Genomic DNA, 25,549 nt, shown 5'->3' on the forward strand with positions numbered 1-25,549 from the left:
TCTTCTGGTGGTCTCACGGCACCCAGCTGTTGTTTGTTATGACTGGGCCTGGGGGTATGACTCACGCTACTGTCAATTCTCAATCGATCCCGAGAATCCAGGTTCACCAGGCAAACCTAAGCGACAATTTTGTAATTTGTGTTGCATAGACAACAGGTTTTAAGATGATACAATAGTGTAGGTCTCGTGGCCCAAGAACTACTTTCTCTGACTGTACCAAGACCCCATTGATCAAAGAGCACATTGACTCTAGCTTACACTGTGGTGGACAGTGCAAGAAAAGTTACAGATCTCTTCAAGTACAGAGACATTGAGAGGTGGTTGGCCAATTGTTCATAGCGCAGTGGTGAAACTCGTCCTGAAATTGATGCAAAGGGAAAGTGTGTGTGGTCACTATCAAGCAGCAACCATTGGTTTAGGTAATGCTTGTGAAAAAAGTTCTGTACGAATGCTCATATTGTTGATATTTAGAAGCACATCTGGGAAAAAGTCAAATAACGAAAATTAAATTCATCAATTTGAAGCTCACAATAAATGTTACAATATATTTTTTTTCTCAGTGCATCAGAAGCTGGTGAGAGAAAGTTATTTTTATGAAATACATCAGTGGTTTCTAAATATCATTTTAACATGTTGTATTATGTAATCTGCTGAAATATAATCATGTGTACAGGTCAGCCCAATAAAATCCCTATCCACAATGGTCACAATTTACAGGTGAAAGTGTCTCCTATGACTGCTTCCTTCTCTGTTTTGTATCTTGGATAAGGTATAGACATAAGAAATGGTCCATCTGTTAAAATTCAAACATCAGTATTATCTTTCAACTACTGGTGGCATGTTTGAAAGCATGGTTGAGATCCCTGTAGAATATAGATATATTCCTCCTGATGTGTAGACAATTAATTCTGATAATGCAGATGTCAAGATCCTAAAGCATGTGAGATGTGCACAGAGTCAAGAGTTTTCTATTTAGAAATCAATTTAGAAACACTGATAGTATGATTTCTAAACATTCAATACAGATCAGTTTGGTGTGTAGTCGCCTCACATGCATAATAAGTGTAAGTTTGCAGACAAAATATTTGATTCAAATTAAACAATTAACAGATTTTGTTTCATGTGTGTGTCCCCATATGTACTCTGAATATATCTTTATTGGAAAATATTGTCACAAATTCAGTTTCTCTTTGAGATGAAACATCCTCATATGTCTATTAAACTTACCTTTCCATCCAAAACATTTGTTACAAATTGAACAATTGAAAGGCTTCTCTTTAGCATGAATGCACATATGCAAATTAAGACATCTTTCATTCCCAAAACCTTTGTTGCAAATTCAACATTTTAAATATTACTCGTGACTGTCAAGCTTTATGTGTACATTAAGTGTACACCTACAGACAAAACATCTTAGGAAATTCAACAATAGAAAAGCTTCTCCGTACCGTACGTATTAACCCTCCGTCATCCGCGCCATCATATTAGCACAAATGTCCTGCACGCAGCACTCAGTGCCACCTTGTCAAAACCAACCTTATTTAAATGAATTATTGATGCAAAGAGATGTTGGAATACCCTGGCACTTACTGGAAATCAGGCGATATATATTTGAACAAAACAGTCAATTTTGGACATTTTCATTTGCTTAACTAAAACTATATAATCTAAAAACATTACAGAAAATATCACATAGAAGTACACGCTAAGACTCTTGAAGCAAAGGCACCAAAACATTATTCAAAGGTAATTATAATGTTCCATATAATGAAGGAACACAAAATTGAACTCACCATTTACAAAATTTTCAACATGTTTTTCAAAATGGTTTGAAATCATACAACTTATATGGGCTTAGAAAGGAACTATTTGTTCTAAAATTCTTAGTCAAAATCTTCCTGAATCGCAGAAAAAGGAATGAAATGAGTAAAACACAACTCAAAGTTAATTACAAAATATTAATATTTTCAAATCTCCATATGTTCCCTCAACTCTTACGAGATCTACGTGATAAGTGATATACAAACGCAAATAAAATGAACCGAATATTGTCACTTTTCAAAATCGTTATTTCACAACTCTGACATTTCGTATGGGTTCTGCGATGGTTTCTTCATACAATTAATTTCCATTCCAAACAGTGTACCTTCGTTTTATTCTTCTTATATCTGCAAAATTCATGGCTGGAGTGCTATCATTTAAGATAGGAAACATTCCCGCGCGAGGTACTGAGTGTTGCATAAGGACGACTGGTCACTTCAGAGGCATGTAAACAATTGAAAGAACACTAGAAAAAAGGTGCGAATATCTCTGTTTACATGGAAATAGTGTAGATAAGTTACCTAGTGCTTTCCACACCATTGTTTCATTGGTAAGGAAAATAATTCAAAATTTCAGAGTGGGTTAAGAAGGGTTAAGTTGGCCCATAGAAGCAAATCTCTTGTTGTAAAATGAACAATTAAAAGGCTTCTCTTTTGAGTGAATATTCATATATACACTAAGATGTATTTTACAGGCAAAATATTTATTGCAAATTGAACAATTGAAAGGCTTCTCTCCAGTGTGAACCTTCACCTGGACATTGAGATGAACTTTACGAGCAAAATTTTTGTTGCAAATTGAACAATTGAAAGGCTTCTCACATGTGAATGAAGATTAACTTTATGGCCAAATTATTGTTGCAAATTGAACAATTGGAATGCTTCTTTTTAGTGTGAACAGTCATATGTACAATAAGTTCTCCTTTACGGGCAAAATTTTTATTACAAATTGAACAATTGCAAGGCTTATCTCCAGTGTGACGTATAACATGCTCATTAAGATGAACTTTACGGGCAAAACCTTTGTTTCAAATTGAATCATAGAAAGGTTTCTCTCCAGTGTGACACCTCACATGCTTATTAAGATCTCCTTTACAGGCAAAATATTTATTGCAAATTGAGCAATTGAAAGGCTTCTCTCCAGTGTGAACCCTCACATGCCTACTAAGATGAACTTTACGAGCAAAAGTTTAGTTGCAAATTGAACAACTGAAAGGCTTCTCTCCAGTGTGACCCATCAGATGCCTATTAAGATCTCCTTTACAGGCAAAATTTTTGTTGCAAATTGAACAGCTGAAAGACGTCTCTCCAGTGTGACCCATCAGATGCCTATTAAGATCTCCTTTACGGGCAAAATATTTATTGCAAATTGAACAATTGAAAGGCTTCTCTCCAGTGTGAACCGACAAATGCTCATTGAGTTGAACTTTACGAGCAAAAGTTTTGTTGCAAATTGAACAACTGAAAGGCTTCTCTCCAGTGTGACCCATCAGATGCCTATTAAGATCTCCTTTACAGGCAAAATTTTTGTTGCAAATTGAACAGCTGAAAGACGTCTCTCCAGTGTGACCCATCAGATGCCTATTAAGATCTCCTTTACGGGCAAAATATTTATTGCAAATTGAACAATTGAAAGGCTTCTCTCCAGTGTGAACCCACAAATGCTCATTGAGTTGAACTTTACGAGCAAAATTTTTGTTGCAAATTGAACAATTGAAAGGCTTCTCTCCAGTGTGAACCCTCACATGCTTATTAAGATCTCCTTTACGGGCAAAATATTTATTGCAAATCGAACAATTGAAAGGCTTCTCTCCTGTGTGACCCCTCACATGCTCATTAAGATGAAATTTACGAGCAAAATATCTATTGCAAATTGAACAATTAAAAGGCTTCTGTTTTGTGTGAACTCTCACATGCTCATTAAGATGAACTTTAAGGGCAAAATCCTTGTTGCAAATTGAACAACTAAAATGTCTCTCTTGTGAAGGAACACTCATAAATGTATTACGCTCAGCTTGATGTACAAACGTTTTCTTGGAAACTGAACAATTAAAAAGCATCTCTGGTTGATGGGTTATCAATACTCCTTTGTCAGAGAAGGTGTTGTTGGTGATGGGGGCTATACATTGATTTCTCCTGTTAATAGGCTTGGAACCAACATGTGCCTTGCTTGCAAGGGTTTTTGGTGCAGGTTCAGTCTCAAATTTTTCTTCTCTACTGATACATTCAGTAATTTCTTTTGGCTGCTCTTCTCCTCTTAGGTTTCCTGCAGACACTGGCAAATGTGGAAATGGCCTTGGAACATCTTGTACCTGTTCATGCACATAGTTCTTGATCAGGTAGCTGAAAAAAAAAATGACACAAATATAGTTTCACTTTTTGAGTAAATAATGAGAATCACTGACATGTGCAAATCAATGAAAAAAAAGGAGGGTAGAATAGATTGTTGATGGGGACGTACTCATGAAAAGGTAAATACATGTAGAATGTTCAGCAAAAAATGCAGGCTCGACCAGGACTCGAACCCAGGTCTCTGGCGTTCCATGCCATTGCTCTACCACTGAGCTACCGAGTTGGCCTGACTTTGCCTGATTTTTCACTTTTGCTGTTCTATCTTTGTGGATTCCTGTCGAGGCTGCATTTTTCACTTAAAGTTCTACGTAGTACATCTTCTATGTGTGCCTAATTTAATGTATATTATTCCTTCAATAATTAATACATAATATTTTTTTACCACTTAGTCAAAAAATATTCATTTTCTCATTAGGTTGGCCATAAAGGTTGGTTCATATCAATGGTATGACAATACGTTGTCATTGCCTCGCACAGTTACATTCATTCAATCTTCCTTTTCTTCTTCTTTCTGTTGAAGGGTAAAAAAGAGTTACTACAACCATATCTACTTGTGACCAGATATGTCCATTTGACTTATGGCTGCACTACTCAGTGTCAAAGCTCAAGGTAAACCTCCATCCTCACATGCCCTCAGCCCTCTGAACTCCATCTGGGTCTCATCACTCTCTTAGTGCTCAAGCTAGACCCCTGGTCTAACATGAACTCACACTTGGAAGTCTCTTGCAGGCTGGAGACCAATCTCTGGAAGCTGAACATTTGCAAGAGTAATTCATTCACAGTAGTCGGAATTGGGGGATGCCTCAAATAATTCAGAAAATTATTTAGGTGTTGTATTCATGGCGACCTTCCATCATGAGAAAATTGGGAAGCTATGAACGAGTACTATAACAGAGCCATGGAGACCTACAACAACAACTGGGGGTTTGTTCTGATGACCACACAACATATCATAGCTGGTTGGATGATCGCCCACCTCTGCTGAGGCATGTGGGAGTGAGCCAGGCAGTCATTAGGTAGGCCCTGAACTTTATGGGCTGTTGCACCACAAGTTGAGAAAAAAAAAACAACTGCATTCAATGCAATTTTTTTTTGTATAAAATGTCCAAAATTCAATCATTTTTGAAGATATTATCAATGTACATTAATATTTCGATTTGATGTCTGTTGCCATTGAGAGTCTCATGTTAATAATAACAGAACCTATTATCTAGTAAGCACAAGTGCTAAGCGATTATTTTGAATATCCATATGGTTGGTTTATTTCTTATGCAGAGGTAGTAAAGTGGCCATTATCACATAGAACAAAGTGTATTTTTGGTAAATGTAGATGTAGCTGTAACAAAGCTACATTTTTGGAAGATTAGCTGTAGCTGCAGAAAAGCTACTTTTAAAGTGTAGCCTTCTGATTACTGCTAATATATTTGCTCAATACTGGTGCAGTACCAAAGCAAAAATTGTGACAGGATAAAATTAAATGCTGTCTAATTTAACTTTTATATTAATGAGATACAAATAAATTAAGTATACAAAAAATTCATAAAAATGAAAAGTGTGCTGTATTTGATGAAAGGATGAACCTAGATTTATAGCCCAATGTAGGTGCTAGACCATGGAGCTTTCGGTCTGACAGTCAAAATTGGACAGACTTATTACTGGACGTGAATGCTAAAACTAAAACGCCTCGGAATCTTGGTACCTTTTGGTGCGGGGATACTCATCTTTGGGCTAGGAATAAGTAATGGAGTCGCTTGGTGGGGTTTATTGCCTCAGTATTCTGTAAATATTGTTCTTAATATGCTGAACAGTAACATATGGTAAATTGCTCAGGAAAAGCAGAGAAAGAAATGATTACAAATATAAACTGCAAAATTTTTATCAAACAGCAATTTGATGTTAATAAGTCTTTATTGCTTAAGTCAAGAAACAAAAGATTCAGAAAACCAAATTATCTTTAGTATGCTTCAAACAGGCAAGTATGGATCACCATCAGAATATGCATCTGTAATCAAGTGTTCAACACCTCTGACATGAAACTCCACTGCAACAAGTGTTCACATTTGGTTCATGCCCTCAATCAAATAACTAGTGTATCTATGAAATCACACTCCTTGGATGGCAGGCTGTCAGTCAGTGATTGAAAACACGCTGAATTTTTGAACACTCTATTGGAATGTCAAAAACACAACTCCTTCCCCCTCCCCCATTCCAATAGCTCTTTCCTTCTTTGAAAGGGAAACTCACGGCATTTGTCTGCATACAAGAACATATTGCTTTACCTTTGCAAAATTCATGTTTAGGCTATAGAATTGAAGAACACAAGAAAATGCATTAAAGAAAATAGTATGCATCTAATCCTCCCTCCACAATATAGGCAGAATGAAATTACTATTCATTAATATTAATGATTTGCTTCATAGCTCATGTAGCGATAAGAACATTTATCTATGAACAATATCTGAGTAAAAGTAAATTCCGAAAGGTACAGTGCAGCTGGGTACTGGCCAGAAAAATCTGCCAGTATTAAAAGAGAAAGTAAAACTCTACTAGATTGATATAGTATAGTTACAAAAGAAAACAAGTATTTCAATATTTATAAATATTCTGAATGAGTATAAATGTTACTGTGCTGTACTATTAAGATAAATGGAAGCAGGGCAGTAAGGTTGTTGGAAGCAGTCTCATCTTTGTCCTAATTATGATACTCAATAAATCAGAGGTTCAAGAGCAATGAATACTACAGGAAGATAAATTTGATCATTTTGGTATCATGCTGTCCTTTTTTCTTGTAATAGGTCACACTTTTTTCTCTTGAAGTGTCCTTTGTTATGAATTCTCAAATAAATATTAAGTTTTTTCATAAGTAAAAATCTATGTTTCAAGTTAAACAATTAAGAGGCTTTTCATTGATGTGAAATCTCCTCACAAAAAATTTGCAATATTGTTATATTAGGCTCAAGTTTAGAATATTGTTATATTTGGAAGTGGCATATGTTGGCGAAAAAACAAGAACATCCAGCAAACACAGATACCATGTGTTGTTGCATTTGAAGGCTGTACCAATCACCTAATGTAAATACTGTATAACAATATTCCACACTTTTTGTAAGGTGTGTATATGGAACTTTTAATGTGGGCATTTGAAAGGGTTTTCACTGTGATGAATACTTAGGTGTGCATTTCAACACCAATCTTCCAAAGCATTCATAATAAAATAAATAATACAGATATATATGGTGTTTTATAATAGAAAGCCAGTTATTACATATGGAGTGCAAAAAAAAAAAGCATACTTTGAAGGTTCTGCCAGTTCACATTAACCAGCAAAATTAAATGCTGATTTCTCAAGAATTGAAATGTTCAAAATGTATTTTATGTCGTTACTTACATAACACTTCAACATGTATAAACCAATATATTCTAATACACAAGGCGTACCTCTACAACAAACCCAAATTTGAATACAAAATACATGGTGGGTCAAAAGTGTGGAACCACCCATATAATTTCTGCAGACATCAATGAACATATTCAGTATGTAAGTGACCAATTGCTTCATCCCTGATGCATGTTACACACCCAATGCAACATCTTGAACTTTTCGCATGGAAATAGGAGCAAGTGACACTTTAACCTGCCTTTACTCACGGGTGAGTGCTGCACTTATTTTTGATTTGAAATTCTTGTAATTCGAGCTTCATGGAAGTGTGAGAGCCAAACTCTCATCAACCTGCCTTTCCGAGTATCCCCATGCAATAAAATACCACACTGTAAAATATGAGTCATCGTTAATGCTTTCTGAGCCATCTCTGTTTTTCATATGTGTCAGAGCCAAGAAAAGAAAGGAGCACGAAACTCACTTGTGACTAACTTTATTTTCATGTGGCAAATGAGTTACAATTGATTTGATTTTATTTTTAAATAAAGTAAGTGAAGCATAAAAAAGGGTATTATTCATACACAAAATATACATTGATTGCATAAACTTCCTGATCTGACTCAAATTTAGCAACCAAAATCATTACAAATACGAAACTACTTGGGTTGAGTGCCACGCTCAGCCGCGAATAACAGCATGGCAGATCTGATCACAAGTAGTGCCAGGTTAAAATCAAGTGAAATCTTCTGCCAAATAGAATAGTGAAATTCATTTTACAATCAGTTTCAAGTTATTCAATGTTAATAAAAAAGACTGCCATTATTACTTGCATGTATCATACATCGTTGGAAAAGGTAGGAATCAAGGATTCCAGAAATGTATGATGTAAGGTGAGGAAACAATTGGAAATGTAAAAATTTCATAAAAATTGCCCTCCAATTCCGGGCTCTGCCCCTGGGGTAATTGGATTACCGCCCCCTACCACTACCGCGACCCTGCCTCCGTTATGCTCCGGCTGCCTGCATTTTTTTAAAGAGACCCTTTAAAGGCATGTTAGAACCTGCGCAACACTATTTTTCAACAAATGTAAATAAAAAATACGAATGAAAACATGATTTTAAAAAAGTTCAATCCTAGTGGAAATTCATATATATATCCATGTTGAAAACCAAAGTTCTACCTGGCAATACTGTGTGTTTAAAACAGATTAGGTAAACAGCTATGGTGAGTAATGTAGAAGTAAATTTTTTATTATTTCGTAGAAGTGTAACTTAAAATTGAGAAATGAACAGTCGCAATTCAAAGTCTGAAATATATACTATTAGTGAACATTTTTTTCACCTTCAAATGGTAAAACACAAGGGTTGATTGTGCAGTCTAGCCATAGCTACAGACCTCAACTACAGACATCCTGAGAGATGGGTGGCCAATTGTTCATAGCGCAGTCAGGCCCCTTGCACCGACGGCAAAAAGCCGAACAAGGTAAATTTCAGAATTCATTTGCCTGTGCAAAAATGAAGTCGCCATCGATGCTAAACCTTAAATTTCTCATTAAAAATTTAGTTTATGTCTCTATTAATCAATAATGATCAATTGGATGTGATTTTATATATTATTCCTAGCCTTTCGCTTCTTAAACATGTATACGAAAAATCGTATTTTGTAGTCACTGTTTATTTATACATGACGTCACGTAACATCGTTCCATCATGGACGTCACATACGAATGTGATGTCGATTGATAAATTTACGAACTTGAAATAAAAAAGCTTCAAGAATTACTCAAAATAAGATGTACAACTAAAATATGCTGTGCATCATTCTAATCCAAGAAGGGGAATCCAGAGCTGATCTTTATAAAGGAAATCTTGAAAGGTTAGTTAGTTATGAATTACGCTCACTCTTATGTGGGACCTGTGTATTTACAGTGTAAAAATGATTTTGTTTATAGGAAAAAGTTGTCAAAGAAAATAATTTGGTTTTAGTATTGTTTCATTTAAGTAGAATGACATATGGGATCATATCATATGTTGATTAATATATGTGAACGTGGGTAATGGTGCAGATTGTGTAATGTAATGATATTTACAAGTTTTACAGGAGATGGAAGGCATCGTGAATACTGGAAATCACCATTGAAATAATTTTTAAAGTTCAGAAAAACAATTTGTCTGTGTTAAAGATGCAGAAAATTGTAATGTGTGAGTACTAATGATGTATTGAAACGTATGTTGTGCGATTTCTTGTGCTGCTAATAGCTGCTTTCGATTCTTTGTTTTCACATTGAAAACATTATAAACTTTAACAGATCATGGAACGTTTGTAAATACTTAGGCGATGAAACCTACCAATATTTAGATGATGAAACCTATCACACTTAAAACGTACGGATTGTTACAACATAATCACATAGGAGCATAATTATAATGCTAAAATCCCTCAAACCTACACCTAACATAAACATATGCATTATAGTGATGGAAATACAGTTATCTACATAAAAGAATAAAGAGTATGTGGAGTGCAAGAAACAAGTTCGTGCATGATGCATTCCCAGTTGTAGAACCAAGTAAGTACATTGCATTGTGGATTGTGAATGTCGTCAATGCTGCCTTCACTTTGCTCACTTGCTTCACCAACATTTGCCCCAGTGGGATGCTAGCATATACTGTTTTCTTCTAAATTCTCAAAAGAGGTAGTGATATGATCTAAATCGTTCAATCTTACAATTTTGGAGGTTATTTTCATGCTTTTCATGTATGGAAAAATTTGTAGGAAATTTAAATGGGACACTGCAAGTTACTTTAAGATTATTTAAAATATGATTTTAAACTTTTACTGTTCTGTTTAAAGTCTTATATTTTTATAAAGAAGTCTGGAGGACTTCAATGCATTGTCATAAGTTATGTTAAGAAAAGTATATTAATTGCCAATGTTTCAATAAATACATGTACTTGTATAACAATGTGTTTGTTCATTATCACTTTCATTTGTTATTAGCAATAATATATAATGTTTTACTTTTCTACAGAATCATTAATAACTCGTAAAGTGTTATGCATTTACTGTGAAATTGTTATTTTCTTCGGGAATGTTTCTGAGAATTCCACAAGAAATAGAACACGTCACCATAGTGAGTTGTAAATGGTTCATTTGATGGACTTTCATTAACAGCATTGAATATAGTGGAAATTAATTGATCTAGGATTTTTAAGACTTATTTCAGTTTCTTATTCTACATTCCATGTATATTTAATGTTAACAATATAATTTACATTCGGAATAGCAAGTAAGATGTTTGAAACAAATGGATGAATGAACGAGATAAAATTTTAGGGTGCATCGGAATGTATGACCATTTTGTACCCTTCAAAGTATAGGAGGAAGAATCCTCTTTATCTCAAATACTTGTGTTAAAGTTAAAAAAGGGATGTAAAGAGTCCCTTGAGAAAGTTTACAAATGCACGCTTGTAAAGGAACCATCAGGGGATTTGCGCAGCATGTTAGAAAGTTAAGAAGACATTAAAACCTCTACATACAGAGTGGCATATGTCACCTCTTCGTTTATTTGTCATCAGCTTGAAATTTGGGCATTTCTTGTTTGTCAGTTAACTCTTTCAACTCTAAAATTCATTCATGCAATATTTATGATGAATATATGAATTGCATCATGTTCAATGCTGTATTAAATATATACATGTATAAAATACATGTATGTGCAGGATAAGTAATAGGATCTTTCAGTGGTGTATATATAATTAATTTCATTCAGTATGATTCTTGATCCTGCATACTCCATGACTGCATTGGTTTCGTATTCTAAGACATTCGTATTTCGAGTGCAGATTTTTGTGTAACTATGAAATATGTAATGCCATATGATGAAATCGTAGTCAATATGTAGAGTGGTTCCAGTAAGTAACTTTGAACAAAACTCCCTTGTATGACATATTCCTACTCCCATTCTAGATTACACATTAGGGATGTTTGAGTTGGGCCTCCCCCATGGCGCAGTGGTAGCGTCATTGCCTTGTACTCAAGGGGTCCCGGGTTCGATACCCGGTGGAGGCACAAGTGGTTCGGATCCCACTTTAAACTGTAGGTCCAGTCCCGATTAGCCTTACTGTGCATAAAGTGGCCTTAAAACACCAACTCAACTCAACAACATTAGGGATGTTTGACAAATACTACATGAATAAGCATGCAGTGATTAGTTAATAATACGAGGCGCATCCAGAAAGTAAGTTTCCCTATTTTTTTAAAAAAAAACAACACAGTTTCAGGACACCATTTATTGGCAACAGGTACAGCAAAGGTTCAGCTATTTTTCAACATAGCAACCACCAGAATTGAGACACTTGTCGTATCGTGGTATCAACTTTTGGATCCCACTGTCGTAGAACTCTGCCGCTTGTGAATGGAACCAGCGTGTGACAGATGTCTTCAGCTCTTCGTCGTTGCCAAAACGCTCACCGGAGGACAGGAATTTCTTGAGGTGCAAGAAAATGTGAAAATCGCTGGGAGCCAGATCAGGACTGTAAGGTGGATGATCAAACAACTCCCACCCAAATTCCGTCAAAACAGCTGCTGTGCGCCGAGCCATATGTAGACGAGCATTGTCATGGAGGAGCACAACACCTGTAGTAAGCATGCCACACCTCTTGTTTTGAATGGCACGTCGCAATTTCCTTAGTGTTTCACAGTAATGGTCAGCATTCATCGTTTCAACTCTGGGGAGGAAGTCAATGAGCAAAATGCCCTTCCTGTCCCAAAACATGGTGCACATCACTTTCTGTACCGACAGCGTCTGTTTGAATTTCTTCTTGACCGGAGATCCACTATGCTGCCAATGCATTGACTGCTGCTTGGTTTCCGGGGTGAAGTGCGAAATCCACGTCTCATCGCCCGTGACAATCCTATCGAGGAAATCATCGCCGTCATCATGGTACCGTTGCAGGAATGTCAGTGCTGCTCCTGAACGTTTCATTTTGTGTTCGGGTGTCAGGTTTTTCGGGACCCACCTGGCACACAATTTTTTGAACAGCAGGCGCTGCGTAACAATCTCATGCAACACGGATCGCGATATCTGCGGAAAAAGGCTACTCAACTCCATAATCGTGAAGCGACGGTTCTCTACGATGCGCTGCCGCACCAGCTCAACCAGATCATCAGTGATGAGGGATGGACGCCCACTGCGCTATTCATCATGGACACTTTGATGACCTTCTGAAAACTGCCGACACCAGCGACGCACCATCTGCTTACTCATAATGTTCGGCCCATAGACCTCACAGAGCTGACGATGAATGTCAATTGGCGCAATGCTTTGTGCATTCAGGAACTTTATCACCGACCGAACTTCGCATGCGGTGCGAGAAGGAATACGAGCTTCCATTTCGGACCACTGCTGCCTCGCTACTGGCATGCGGTGGGAGAAGGAATACGAGCTTCCACTTCGGACCACTGCTTCCTTGCTACTGGCATGCGGCGGGAGAAGAAATACGAGCTTCCACTTCGGACCACTGCTGCCTCGCTACTGGCGCCGGGCGGGATCTGTCCACCTGGCATATGATTGATACGTCTTAGCTCTGCTGCGCATGCGCAATTTACACGGCTCATTATGTTTACTTTCACGGGGAAAAAAATAGGGAAACTTACTTTCTGGAAACGCCTCGTATATGTTACAAACATCCATACGTTTTTAGAAATGGGTTGAAATTACTCCCATGGAAACCAGAAAATTGAAATTTTATACAACTTTGTTTTGGTTGGTTGGTTTGGTGTTTTAAGTCCACGTTATGCACAGTTAGGCTAATCGGGACTGGACCTACAGTTTAAAGTGGGATCCGAACCACTATGTGCCTCCACCGGGTATCGAACCCAGGACCCCTTGATTACAAGGCAACAAAGCTACCACTGCGCCATCGGGTAGGACCTAGAACTTCGAGATGAGGTGGTTGCTAGGCATTCTAGGTTAGCTTGTGTAAGGCGTGACTTTTTTCTTACTCTATTTTCCCATAACTATTCATTATCATCATCATAGTAGTTTTTACAGAGAAATAGAATGATAGAATTAAAAACAATTACAATTTAATTCCAGAAGTTATTCTGTTTGATAACTTCCCCAATGAGCTGTGTCACTCATAGCTATTATTTTATTTTATTCTCTCATGGCAGATGGAACTGAACTAGTTTCTATGTTGTATTTTCAAAAATATTATTTCATCTACAGAACACTGAATGTAAGTTATGATAGAAATTAACTGTAGTGTAAAATATTCCAAAATATTTACTTTTATGTACAGCATAACATAACACATGGTTCTACAGCATCGTTTCTCAACCTATAGGGAGCGATACACTCCTGGGTTCTGAGGGGACATTTGGTGGGTTGGGAAGTTGGCCTCGAAACTTTGTTTACTGGCTCTTAAAAACCTATTACATTCAATTACTTAGATATTGTTTTAACAATTTAAATTCAGGCCGTGTTGTTGTAAAAGAGGACTTCGATGTTAGTAAATACATGATTATAAACTGGGCGCACAACCCTACAAAGTAATTCCGCGGGTGCCCGTCTTATGGAACCCATGAAGTGTAATATCATTCCTCAAGGTCGGTCCCCGACTGAAGAAGGTTGAGATCCACTGCTGTACAGCACTGGAAGGGCCTTGGCCTATCTCCTGACTGCCTGTCAGCCTCCCACAACCCTACCTAGAGGTGTGGAGATCTTCAACCAGTAATGGGATGACGTGGGGACAGCACATCGAACACTCAGCTGTTATAGGAGATTTCCCAGACTAGGTTACGATAGTCACTTGTAGGTCCCCAGTTTTCTCAGGATGGTGGGTTGCCAGCAGTCCTATACACAGGCTGAAAACCCAGAGACTGAACCCACGTGGACTCAAGCCCATACGAAAAAAACTGTGTGATGAAAGTCCTGTTAATATATTACATCACATTTTAAGTTTGGAAAACAAGTACTGGCTATATGTACATATCTTTTATTCCAGTATATTTCATACCTACAAGCCCCCAGCTGATTTGTAATGGTTGCGTTAGATGAATAGCGCTAATGTTTAATCAGTAGTTTTTAATAATACGTTTTATGTTGTATTCTTATTTCCTGAGGCAAAACCTTCCAATCCTGTCTTTTGTTTCCCTGGCATTTTCAGCATCAAATGGGTACTTCACTGATATCAATTGCAGAGAAAGTGAATGCATTTGTCTTTCATTTTAGGAGTCCATATACCGATGAATGGACTTTTCTACGTTGGTAAATCACAAGTGTCTATATCTTGCGATTGAATATGGTATACAAGGGAGAAAATTACAGCCGACCCCTCTATAATACTAGACATTCAGTGATGGCACCAGAAATAGTTGCTGATATTAAGTGTGCTGTATCCTGCAGATTGCCAACCACGTGGCAGCAATTGTTATGAAGGGAAAGAGACAATTTGGGAAATGTTGCAAGATGGCTCGAACGACCTTTAGAACACTTTGGGTAGCACAATGATCCGCTCACCCCACCCATCCATTCCTGCTTTTATTTTCTGCTAATATTTCAGACATGTCTCGCAAGGTCGTATTATTTATTTTATTTAAGTACATAAAAATATTCTACAAGGATAAATACCATTGTTCAGTTAATTCAGGCATCCTGGGTTCGAATACCGGTTAGAGCTTTCTTTGTGCAATCAATTTTTTTACCATCATCGCAATTAACCTAAAAATGAAAAAATGCGATGCTAAATAACAAACAACGACGAGGGAGGGGGTAAAATGCATTGATCTATGAACAAAGTAATCGCTGTAGAGTTTACACAAAATACAATCGCAATTTGCCCAAAATGTCACAAAAGCAACTCATAATAGGGAGAATACGAAATAAAAATACTTATTACCACAGATAATACATGGACCATTTTTCATGCACAACGGAATGATTTACATGCAGGAATTTCAGGAATTTGTAATTATTTTCCTATGTTGTGTTTCTGGGCTATTAATTCTGTATATCTCGTAACTTAGATGTAGAAATCATTGAAACATCAAATAAAAGCAGGAATGGAAGGTTGGGGTGAGCGGATCATTCCGCTGAGACGCATTCAACTGTCACTGCCAAGAGTAAGACGTGATTCGTGGAGAGGTTGCTATGACAATGATTTAAGTTTCGAAGGCACCGTAGGGTGGCTCCACATGCCCTTTTTGCTATACGCACAGATTACAAAGAAGAGATAGGAAGTAAACAATCTTGTTAATCTGTGGTGCAGTGGTGAAACTCGTTTAGAAATTGAAGCAAAGGGAAAGTGTGTGTGGTTACTACAATGCAGCAACCATGGTAGAGTAATGCATTGGACCACTTTTGCTCACTCTAATTCGATCGAATCTCCCACGCTCGAGCGTGATTCACTTGAATATATTGAACATGAAATATCATTTCAATGTGACAATAATCCTACAAATATATGTGTAAAATTCGTGTTGGTAGTTTCAGCCCATGATCATCTATTCATTTTCATATATTGCTATGTATTGGTAAGATAGACTAAATTACACTTCAACTTGACTATGTTCACTTTAGTTTCAATTTCACTGCATCTTTCACTTCACGAAGCCTATTTGAAGGCCCACCACTACAGACAAATTATGGTTGTACGTGAACTACTGGGCTTCAAGCGTATACTCGTGGTTTACTTGCTCAAGCGTTATTCGCTTGAGCGAAGAAACAGTCGATTCCGTAAGCCATCTAGCGTCATCTGTCCGAACTATGAGACAATCGAGTAAAAAAGCCTTGAAGCAGCACAAAACCATGGTTTTGGAAGTGCTTGTGAAAAAAACTAGTAATGATCACTTGACACTTGGCACAATAAGGTGACCCCAGATAAATCTCCATGTGTCTATCACAACGCAAATGGCATCATCATAAACTGCCAATGATACATGCGTATGAGTAAGGATGATCCAGAACACAGCCAACTTCTTTTGGATGGGGAGGACAATCCCTACAACACATGAAACTGGATCAACATTGAACTAAATTAGAAATGATTCAAGGCAGACCGAAAGTCACAGTGTGGTGCGGAATATGGCATACACAGCGGTCAAGAGCTTGACAATAGTAACTTGCTGATTCCAGATATCTCCTCATACTGAAAATGCCAACAAAGTTAAAGCTTGTGCGAGATTTAGCACCATTGTGCTGAGGTTGGCATTGCCGGTAAACAGTGTTCACGTGCCAGTGACACAAATTGCCCACAAGCAGAGGAAGCTCCTCGTTCCACTGATGTCAGAAAAGAAGAGGAAAATGCTAGAGTGCATTCTTTAGCAAGGCAATCTTGGCATTGGTGGCATTTTAACAAATAATGTAGTTCAAGACCACACATGACAAACACCAATAAGGAAATTATCAGATCAGGGATAGCAACCCCTTCCCCTCCTCATTTCAAGAACTGTACATATATAGTCAAAATTCTTACCCAAAGAATAGCAGATGACTTTCTGTCTGTTGGAACTGCAGCATCTGGGTGGGAATGGAGGTTTGAGCCAAAAAGACTTGAATGTCAAGTCAGTCCATTCTTTTTGGTTTGAGCCAGTGTTGTTTCCTGAAGGATCTTTTCCAGAAACAGGGAATATTGAAGCCAAAAAATTACAAAAAGGGGAAAAAGATGAATCATATACAAATGAGCAAGTAACGGGAAAATCAGAATTACTAATTATTGTTAGATAAAACAATACTATTAGTTATAATAATATTAATGTGCTAAACTTTTGCATAAGTGGTGTAAGGGTAAATTTAGTGAAAACAAAAAAAGTGAGCATTTGTTAAAAAAAATCTAGGAAGCTGTTTTGAAAAAAAAAATAGGAGATATGGGGTTGGAAGTATGGGGATAAATCACTGACCATGCCCGTCCAAAAATCCAGAAATCAGTACAACAGGCAAAATGCTACAGTCCCGTGTGAATTAATCGGAACAAGATATTTTTATGCATGATAGAGTCTCAAACTTGACTATAGTCTCATGGTGATGAATCTATGACAAATCGTGTAATACAAATTATATAACAGAAAGAAGAACATATTAGCTTTAAGAAATATTACGAATAAGTAATATATTGTTTCTGATTAGTGTAATTGATGAATTAGGGTATAAGTACAAAAAATATATAAAGTGTGTAGTTATTGTCGTATTTCAATTAATTTGCACGGGGCTGTACGTGTGTGTGTGTGAATTCGCCCACTAATAAATGTATGAACGTTGAGAAAATATTTCAAATAAAGTAGGCCAATCAGAAATGAGGTCTACAGTTCCGTGCGAATTAATTGAAATACGACAATAACTAGACACGTTATGAATTTTTTTGTACTTATACCCTAAATAATCAATTACACTATTCAGAAACAATAAATTACATATTCTTAATATTTCTTAATAGCTAATATGTTCTTCTTTCTGTTATATAATTTGTATTACACGATTTGTCATAGATTCATCATCATGAAACCATAGACAAGTTTGAGACTCTATCATGCATAAACATATCTTGTTCCAATTAATTCGCACTAATTCGCATTAATTCTTGAATATGGTTCCTGTATTTGGTCAATGGCCTGTGATAGCAATATAAAGAGAACAAACAAAGTGGTAAATTTCTTTATCAGAATAGTCAAACATAGATGCCCAGCCCTTGCAAACTTTTCCAAACATGAAATTCTATCCACTCTTCAAATTCACGATCCGTCCCTTCGCCGTCAAGTTTCAGATCTAACATTTCTTTTCAAAATCATGAATGGACAACTTTTTACTAACGAACTCTTGCCACATCTTCACATCTGGATCCCACGTACCAACAGCAAATGCAACAACTTCTTTTACACAAAAGCCTCAAGGCTATCCCTAGAACAAAGGTCATTTCTCTATAGGCTACAAACAAGGTACAATACACTAGTTGATCCTCCAGGCTTCCATCTATCTAAGCAGGCTTTCAGAAATGCATGCATCAAGCAGCTGAAGAGAAATTAATATTTGTTATACCCTTGTTATTGTTTTATTATTATTGTTTAATTTTTATTATTTTTATTGTATTATTCTTGTTACATATGTGTGCGTGCTTCTCATTTGTTAATTTCTATTTTTCTCGCTGTTGATATCCTGATATAAAATGGATTTTCTCTGTATTCAGGATTTCTCAAATAAATAAATAAAAAAAAAATAAGACTGTAGGCAGAGGCTTATCCAAAATTTTTCATCTCATGGAGTAAAAGTTAGAATTTAGGGGGAGGGGTGTAATGGTAAATTTAGAGCCAAAATGACAGTAAATTAGCCTCAGTAAAAAATTTTACAGAAGGTGTGGATAAATCACTGATGCTAGGCTTACAATGTTGGAAAGGTGGCACTCCACCATTGGACTTAGTGTTTTGTTAAAAAATCTAATTTTACTGAACTACATTAGAGCAAACTATGAATATGGACACTATTTGAAAACAAGGAACAAGTATCTACATCAGCTTATTAAATATAACCAACATTAAAAATCGTAAAAACAACCCATTGGAATATTTATGTGCATGAACATTTATAATGTCACAAGAAAATTTCCCAAGCATCAGTGTGTGAAACCAATAATACAAACTAAAAATTATGATTTGTATCTCGCAACATAAATTATCTACAAAGTTCTATAGCAATGCTGATATTGTTGATATTTATAGGCACACTTGAGGAAAAAGTAAAAAGGCGAAATTTAAGATTATCAATTCTAAATTCAAATTAAATTATATAATATTAATTTATCTTGGTGCATCAGTAGAGGAAGGAGTACAGCTTGAGTTCTTTGTGGTGAGTGAAACATTGTTTCCAAAAGCTACATCAGTGGTTTTCAAAATACCATTTTAACATGCTGTATTATGTAATCAGCTCTACGAATCATGTGTCACATAAGAACTATGAACATGTGTACATAAAGAGACATTACATGCAGCTCAGGGCCATAACATCCTTGACCACAACAGCCAATATGTACAGGTAAGAGTGCCTGCTGTGGCAGCATCATTATTTGTTTGGTAACTTGGTTAAAGAATAGGCACACGAAATGGCTTGCAACTACTGGTGACCTCTGTATAAGTACAAGTGAGATCACTGCTGGATAATAAAGACATTCCTCCCGATGTGTAGACAACAATTGATTTTGATAAAACAGATGTTTAGATTCTAAAGCAAGTGACATGTGTTGAGAGTCAAGAGATCACTGTTTGGCAAATTACTACTTCTCGCATCCATACAGCCTTAATGACTTCCGTTTGATGTGTAATCTCCCCACATGCATTATAATTTATATTTACAGACAAAATATTTTATGCAAACTGAACCATTACAAAGTTTATTTTTTGTGTGTCTTCTCATATACACACTGAAGATACCTTTAAAGAAAATTACTAGTCGCAAATCAACATTTAAGATGTTTCTCTTTGATGGGAAACTTCCTCATATGTCTATTCAAGTTATGTCTCCAGCCAAACATTTGCTGCAAATGGCATAATTCAAAGCTTCTCTTTAGTGTGAATGCACATATGCGAATTAAGACATCCTTTATTGCAAAGTTTTTGTTGCAAATTGAACACTTCAAAGATTTCTCTTGACTGTGTAGCTTCATATGTATTTTGAGTACATATCTCCAGACAAAACATTTATTGCAAAATGAGCAATGGAAAGGCTTCTACTTAGTGTGAATGTTCAAATGTGCATTAAGTCGATGATTATGGGCAAAACCTTTATTGCAAAGTGAAGATTTAAAGGCTTTTGTTTCAAGTGAACCCTCCTATGTACACTAAGATCTTCTTTTCAGGCAAAATCTTTGTTGCAAATTGAACAATTAAAAAGCTTCTTTTTTGAGTGAACCATCGCATGTATACTGAGAACTAATTTATGGGTAAAGTCTTTGTTGCAAATTAAACAACTGAGAGGCTTCTCATTGGTATGAACCCTCACATATACCTTAAGCTCCCCTTTACGAGCAAAATCCTTGTTGCAAATTGAACAAATCAAAGGATTCTCTTTTTTGTGTGAACCCTCATGTGCTTACTAATATCTCATTCACAGGGAAAATCCTTGTTGCAAATTGATCAACGCTTCTCTTTTATGATTTTCCTTTGCGCTCACGCTACGAGACGTGCACAGGTTTGAGTCTCCTAGGGAAATGCAACAAGAGATTTCGGCCTATGTGTGGGAGGTTTGAGTCTCCTAGGGAAAGCGCAACAAGAGATTTCGGCCTATGTGTGGGAGGTTTGAGTCTCCTAGGGAAAGCGCAACAAGAGATTTCGGCCTATGTGTGGGACCGGTGGCCACCCACCATCGTGAGGAAATTGGGGAGTTACAAATGAGTAGCGTAACCCGGCCATGGAAACCTACAGCAAGACTGGAGGTTCGTCGTGCTGACCACACGAAACCCTGTAACTGGTTGGATGATCTCGCACCTCGGGCAAGTGAGTGAATAGAATCATGTGGGAGTGAGGCCGACAGTAGGTGGTAGGCCTGGGTCCTCATTGGGTTGTTGCACCATGGGTTATATAAATATATGGCCAATGTTAGGCACATGACGCTTCTGTTTGTTGACAAAACTTCGGCTCCGTAGTGTTGTCTATAAGTACTAATACTAAGTCTTCATTCCCCAATTGGTCAAAGAAACATTTTTTTTTCCCTGCCAAATGGGTTCATTGTAAAATATTTCACTGCCCTCTCAATACTGTAGCCTTATGCTTTGTTGTGTTCATTATCAACATAATTACACATTCACTGCTTGTAACAGTTACTCAATTTACAATTTTGAGTCTGGACCGTAGTTTCTTTATTGTGTTACTTCTAAAATTCAGTGATTACAACAATCTGTGCTATAAGAACATGGCAATAAAATGTACTGGAAGATAAAAACATTATTATTATTATTATTAAAAAAAAAAGGGCTACTGAAGTGCGAAAACAAAAATTGTGGATGATATTGGTCAGTGTGCTCTGTCATTCATGCAGTACTTCCCTTGTTTAACACACACATATATGTAAAGTCCATATCACACGGGACTGGATTTCTAGTAGGAATGCCCTATTTGGCGCTGAACTAACTTCCTAGTTAGGAATCATGGCCGCCTGGCTGACTGGTTGACTGTTTTGGAGGAATAGGACATGTTCTAATTGATACTTGCTTTCCTCGACTGGATTCTGTGGAACAGCCAATCAGAGCAAAGTTTTGCCATGTGAAGATAATCTGTGAGTGTCCAAAGGAGCACTTTTGTCTGTGGTTTCCGAGTGTTACTCCAGCAATGTATAACGTATACAGCATGAAAGGCACGTTGAGTTACACCATCTATGCTGAGTGCACGGTGTTTACATTTGAAACAAGTAAAATATTCTTCCATAAGTGTACAGTAAAACTTGTAAAATATATATTTAAGCAGTGCCATTGTTTTGTAACTAATAACATTCGGTTGAATAGTTATCAGCTTTTAAATATGTGAAGTGATACATTGTTTACATCTCACGCAGCTGCCATTACAACTTCCCTCATATGGGAACAAAAGTCTATCGTCAAGTACGCTGATAAGTATCGTGTGAGGCGAAAACTAGTAAATTGGTAGTCAGTCCAGCGCCAACTAGGGCATACCTACTGGAAATCCAGTTCCGTGTGATGCGGGCTTTAGTGCCTGGGTCCATACTTGCTTCAGTAATTTTTGGATGGGAGGGGGAAATACTGGCCAAAATTGTAGTCAAGTTATATGCTTCAGTTTGGTTACAGGAGTTATTACTAAAAACAAGTTTCATATTTCATTTGCAAGAAAAATATGCAAAATCTCAAGCCTGTTTGAGAATTGGATAAATAAATCAAAATGAACTGCAAAAATTGAGAGTCCTATAGTTAAGGTGGTTTGAGTCATCCGATGAGATTTTGGTTATAACCATCACATGAAGAGAGAAGAAAACAGCTTAGTTTCATGAGGTAAAATTATAATCTAGACAGTACAGTGGGATCCATGAGTATTATTGTGCAAATTGTCCACGACTATTTTCATTAATATTTCTCTTTCAGCTTGTGTGATTTTAAGCAATGGATTTTTATGTATACTTGTGCAGAAGTTGTCAACAGCTTGTTTTGAGTTTTCTTTTCATTCTTGAAGTTCTTATTGGGTCAAATAGAGGGCACGAACATGGTGATGAACAATTTGCATGGTAATACTCATGGATCCCACTGGACATATAGGCATAATGTTCACAAAATGAAACTTGCTAGAATGCACAAGACCACACCAGCAATGCCCTTTCTGCATTCAAAACTACGCACTAGGGCTGCTCATACACATATGGGTTAAAAAATCTTTTCTGATCTTTTTGCATAGTTGCTCATTTTGTTGCACTTCGTCCAATAAACTAATGTGTGATTTTTTTTCCAGAATGGATAACATTCAGGGGTTGCTCAAGGCACATATATTTTGAATGGTATTGTATACTTTTGTATAGCTTTCTTATAGGAGGCGCATCCAGAAAGTAAGTTTCCCTATTTTTTCCCCGTGAAAGTAAACATAATGAGCCGTGTAAATTGCACATGCGTATCAATCATATGCAAGGCGGACAGATCCCGCCCAGCGCCAGTAGCGAAGCAGCAGTGGTCCGAAGTGGAAGCTCATATTCCTTCTCCCGCCGCATGCCAGTAGCGAGGCAGCAGTGGTCCGAAATGGAAGCTCGTATTCCTTCTCCCGCCACATGCAAGGTTCGGTCGGTGATAAAGTTCCTGAATGCACAAAGCATTGCACCAATTGACATTCATCGTCAGCTCTGTGAGGTCTATGGGCCGAACATTATGAGTAAGCAGATGGTGCATCGCTGGTGTCGGCAGTTTTCGGAAGGTTGTCAAAGTGCCCATGATGAAGAGTGCAGTGGGCATCCGTCCCTCATCACTGATGATCTGGTTGAGCTGGTGCGGCAGCGCATCGTAGAGAACCGTCGCTTCACGATTACGGAGTTGAGTAGCCTTTTTCCGCAGATATCGCCAGGTATCTGTGTGCCAGGTGGGTGCCGAAAAACCTGACACCCGAACACAAAATGAAACGTTGAGGAGCAGCACTGACATTCCTGCAATGGTACCATGATGACGGCGATGATTTCCTCAACAGGATTGTCACGGGCGATGAGACGTGGATTTCGCACTTCACCCCGGAAACCAAGCAGCAGTCAATGCATTGGTGGCATAGTGGATCTCCGGTCAAGAAGAAATTCAAACAGACGATGTCGGTACAGAAAGTGATGTGCACCGTGTTTTGGGACAGGTGAGGCATTTTGCTCATTGACTTCCTCCCCAGAGGTGAAACGGTGAACGCTGACCATTACTGTGAAACACTAAGGAACTTGCGACGTGGCATTCAAAACAAGAGGCGTGGCATGCTTACTGCAGGTGTTGTGCTCCTCCATGACAATGCTCATCCACATACGGCTCGGCACACAGCAGCTGTTTTGACGGAATTTGGCTGGGAGTTGTTTGATCATCCACCTTACAGTCCTGATCTGTCTCCCAGCGATTTTCACGTTTTCTTGCACCTCAAGAAATTCCTGTCCTCCGGTGAGCGTTTTGGCAAGGGCGAAGAGCTGAAGACGTCTGTCACACGCTGGTTCCATTCACAGGCGGCAGAGTTCTACGACAGTGGGATCCAAAAGTTGATACCACGATACAAGTGTCTCAATTCTGGTGGTTGCTATGTTGAAAAATAGCTGAACCTTTGCTGTACCTGTTGCCAATAAATGGTTTCCTGAAACTGTGTTGGTTTTTTTTTAAAAAAAAATAGGGAAACTTACTTTCTGGATGCGTCTCGTACTATGAAAGTCTCTGTACTGAGAAGAAATGAATATTTGTGTGTGGAGTTGTACTGTTGAAAATGTTGACAGTGTTACTGAAATAATATTACTTTTCCAGGTTACTGAGATGTTTTGAGCAATAGAGTCCAAACACCTCATCACTAGAAACAAGACCTTTTTATGGCTTATTGGACATCAAGAGCCTCATCTACCGGATTATGTGTTACCTACAACAGGAGATGTTCTTCGAACCTTCTTCCATTACCATATCTCACTGAAAGAGACAGTTCCTGTCAGCTTGAAGTGCACTTGTGGGGAGCTGGTGACCATATGGGAAAAAGCCCATATCCCTACTGCTTTTGAGCCAAACATCATCTCGAAGATGAAGGGTGTTGTAGATGAATATAATTTGATCAAGAAAAACAAATCATGAGTGTCACAAGCACAGAGAGACAGGAATGAAGTATTTTCAAAGAAAATGTCAAAAATTTTTGACTTTGCTCAAAAGAAGCAATTACTTTGATCAAGATTGAAGAAGACAGACAGTTCCTGAAGGATCAGCGTGGTGACAGAAAGATGTGAATGGCTGGTGTAGATGTGCATTTGGCAAAAAAGGAAGATATGGCAAAATTACGGAAAGAAGCAGAAGAAAAGCGAAAGGAACGTGAGAAACAAAGAAAAGAGGAAATGACGCCCATTGCAGCAGTTGGCATTTCCAGCAGCACTGAGGAAGACAATGGCAGTGATGCAAATAGTGATGATGATGCTTATCAGATTCAGATACCACTGTATTATATAAAAAAAAGTGACATATCTCGGGGTGAATCTGATGGTCCTGGCCCAAGTACCTCCAAGAAGTCCCGAATTTTACAAAACATGCTCAGTTCCCCAGAAGATTGTATTGATTTGTCAGACACCAAATTTACAATTTTAGCTGCAGCTATAGCAAAAGCAGATTGTCAGCATCTTGCAGACGCTAACTGTGCAATGTAGAAGGTCAGCTCATAGTGCCAAAACCACAGGCAAAATAAAAGCAGATTTCACACAAGCAACGAAACCACTGGTTTACTGTTCACTGGGATGGAAGAATTATGAAAAACAGTACAGCTGATGAAACTGCTACCAGAACAACTAGTTTAGAGAGACTGGCTGTCGTTGTCACTG

The 25,549-nt window shown here is 37.6% G+C and overlaps 1 protein-coding gene across 3 annotated transcripts in view; it reads right to left on the bottom strand.

Moving 5' to 3' along the window:
* Window positions 1-25,549, bottom strand: part of LOC145999700 (uncharacterized) — a 116,533-nt gene that overhangs the window by 55,956 nt on the left and 35,028 nt on the right. For 2 of the 3 annotated variants that reach the window (XM_083136951.1, XM_083136950.1), the window contains exon 4: window positions 330-4,163. The exons of the other annotated variant lie outside the window; for it this stretch is intronic. In XM_083136951.1, the coding sequence (XP_082993077.1) occupies window positions 3,011-4,163 (1,153 nt within the window). In that variant the 3' untranslated portion in view covers window positions 330-3,010. Of the gene's footprint in view, window positions 1-329; window positions 4,164-25,549 lie in introns of those variants that run through there. 3 annotated transcript variants of the gene reach the window in all.

Source organism: Lepisma saccharinum, chromosome 15, assembly GCF_977018435.1.
Source record: "Lepisma saccharinum chromosome 15, izLepSacc3.1, whole genome shotgun sequence".
In the NCBI taxonomy this organism is placed as follows: domain Eukaryota; kingdom Metazoa; phylum Arthropoda; class Insecta; order Zygentoma; family Lepismatidae; genus Lepisma; species Lepisma saccharinum.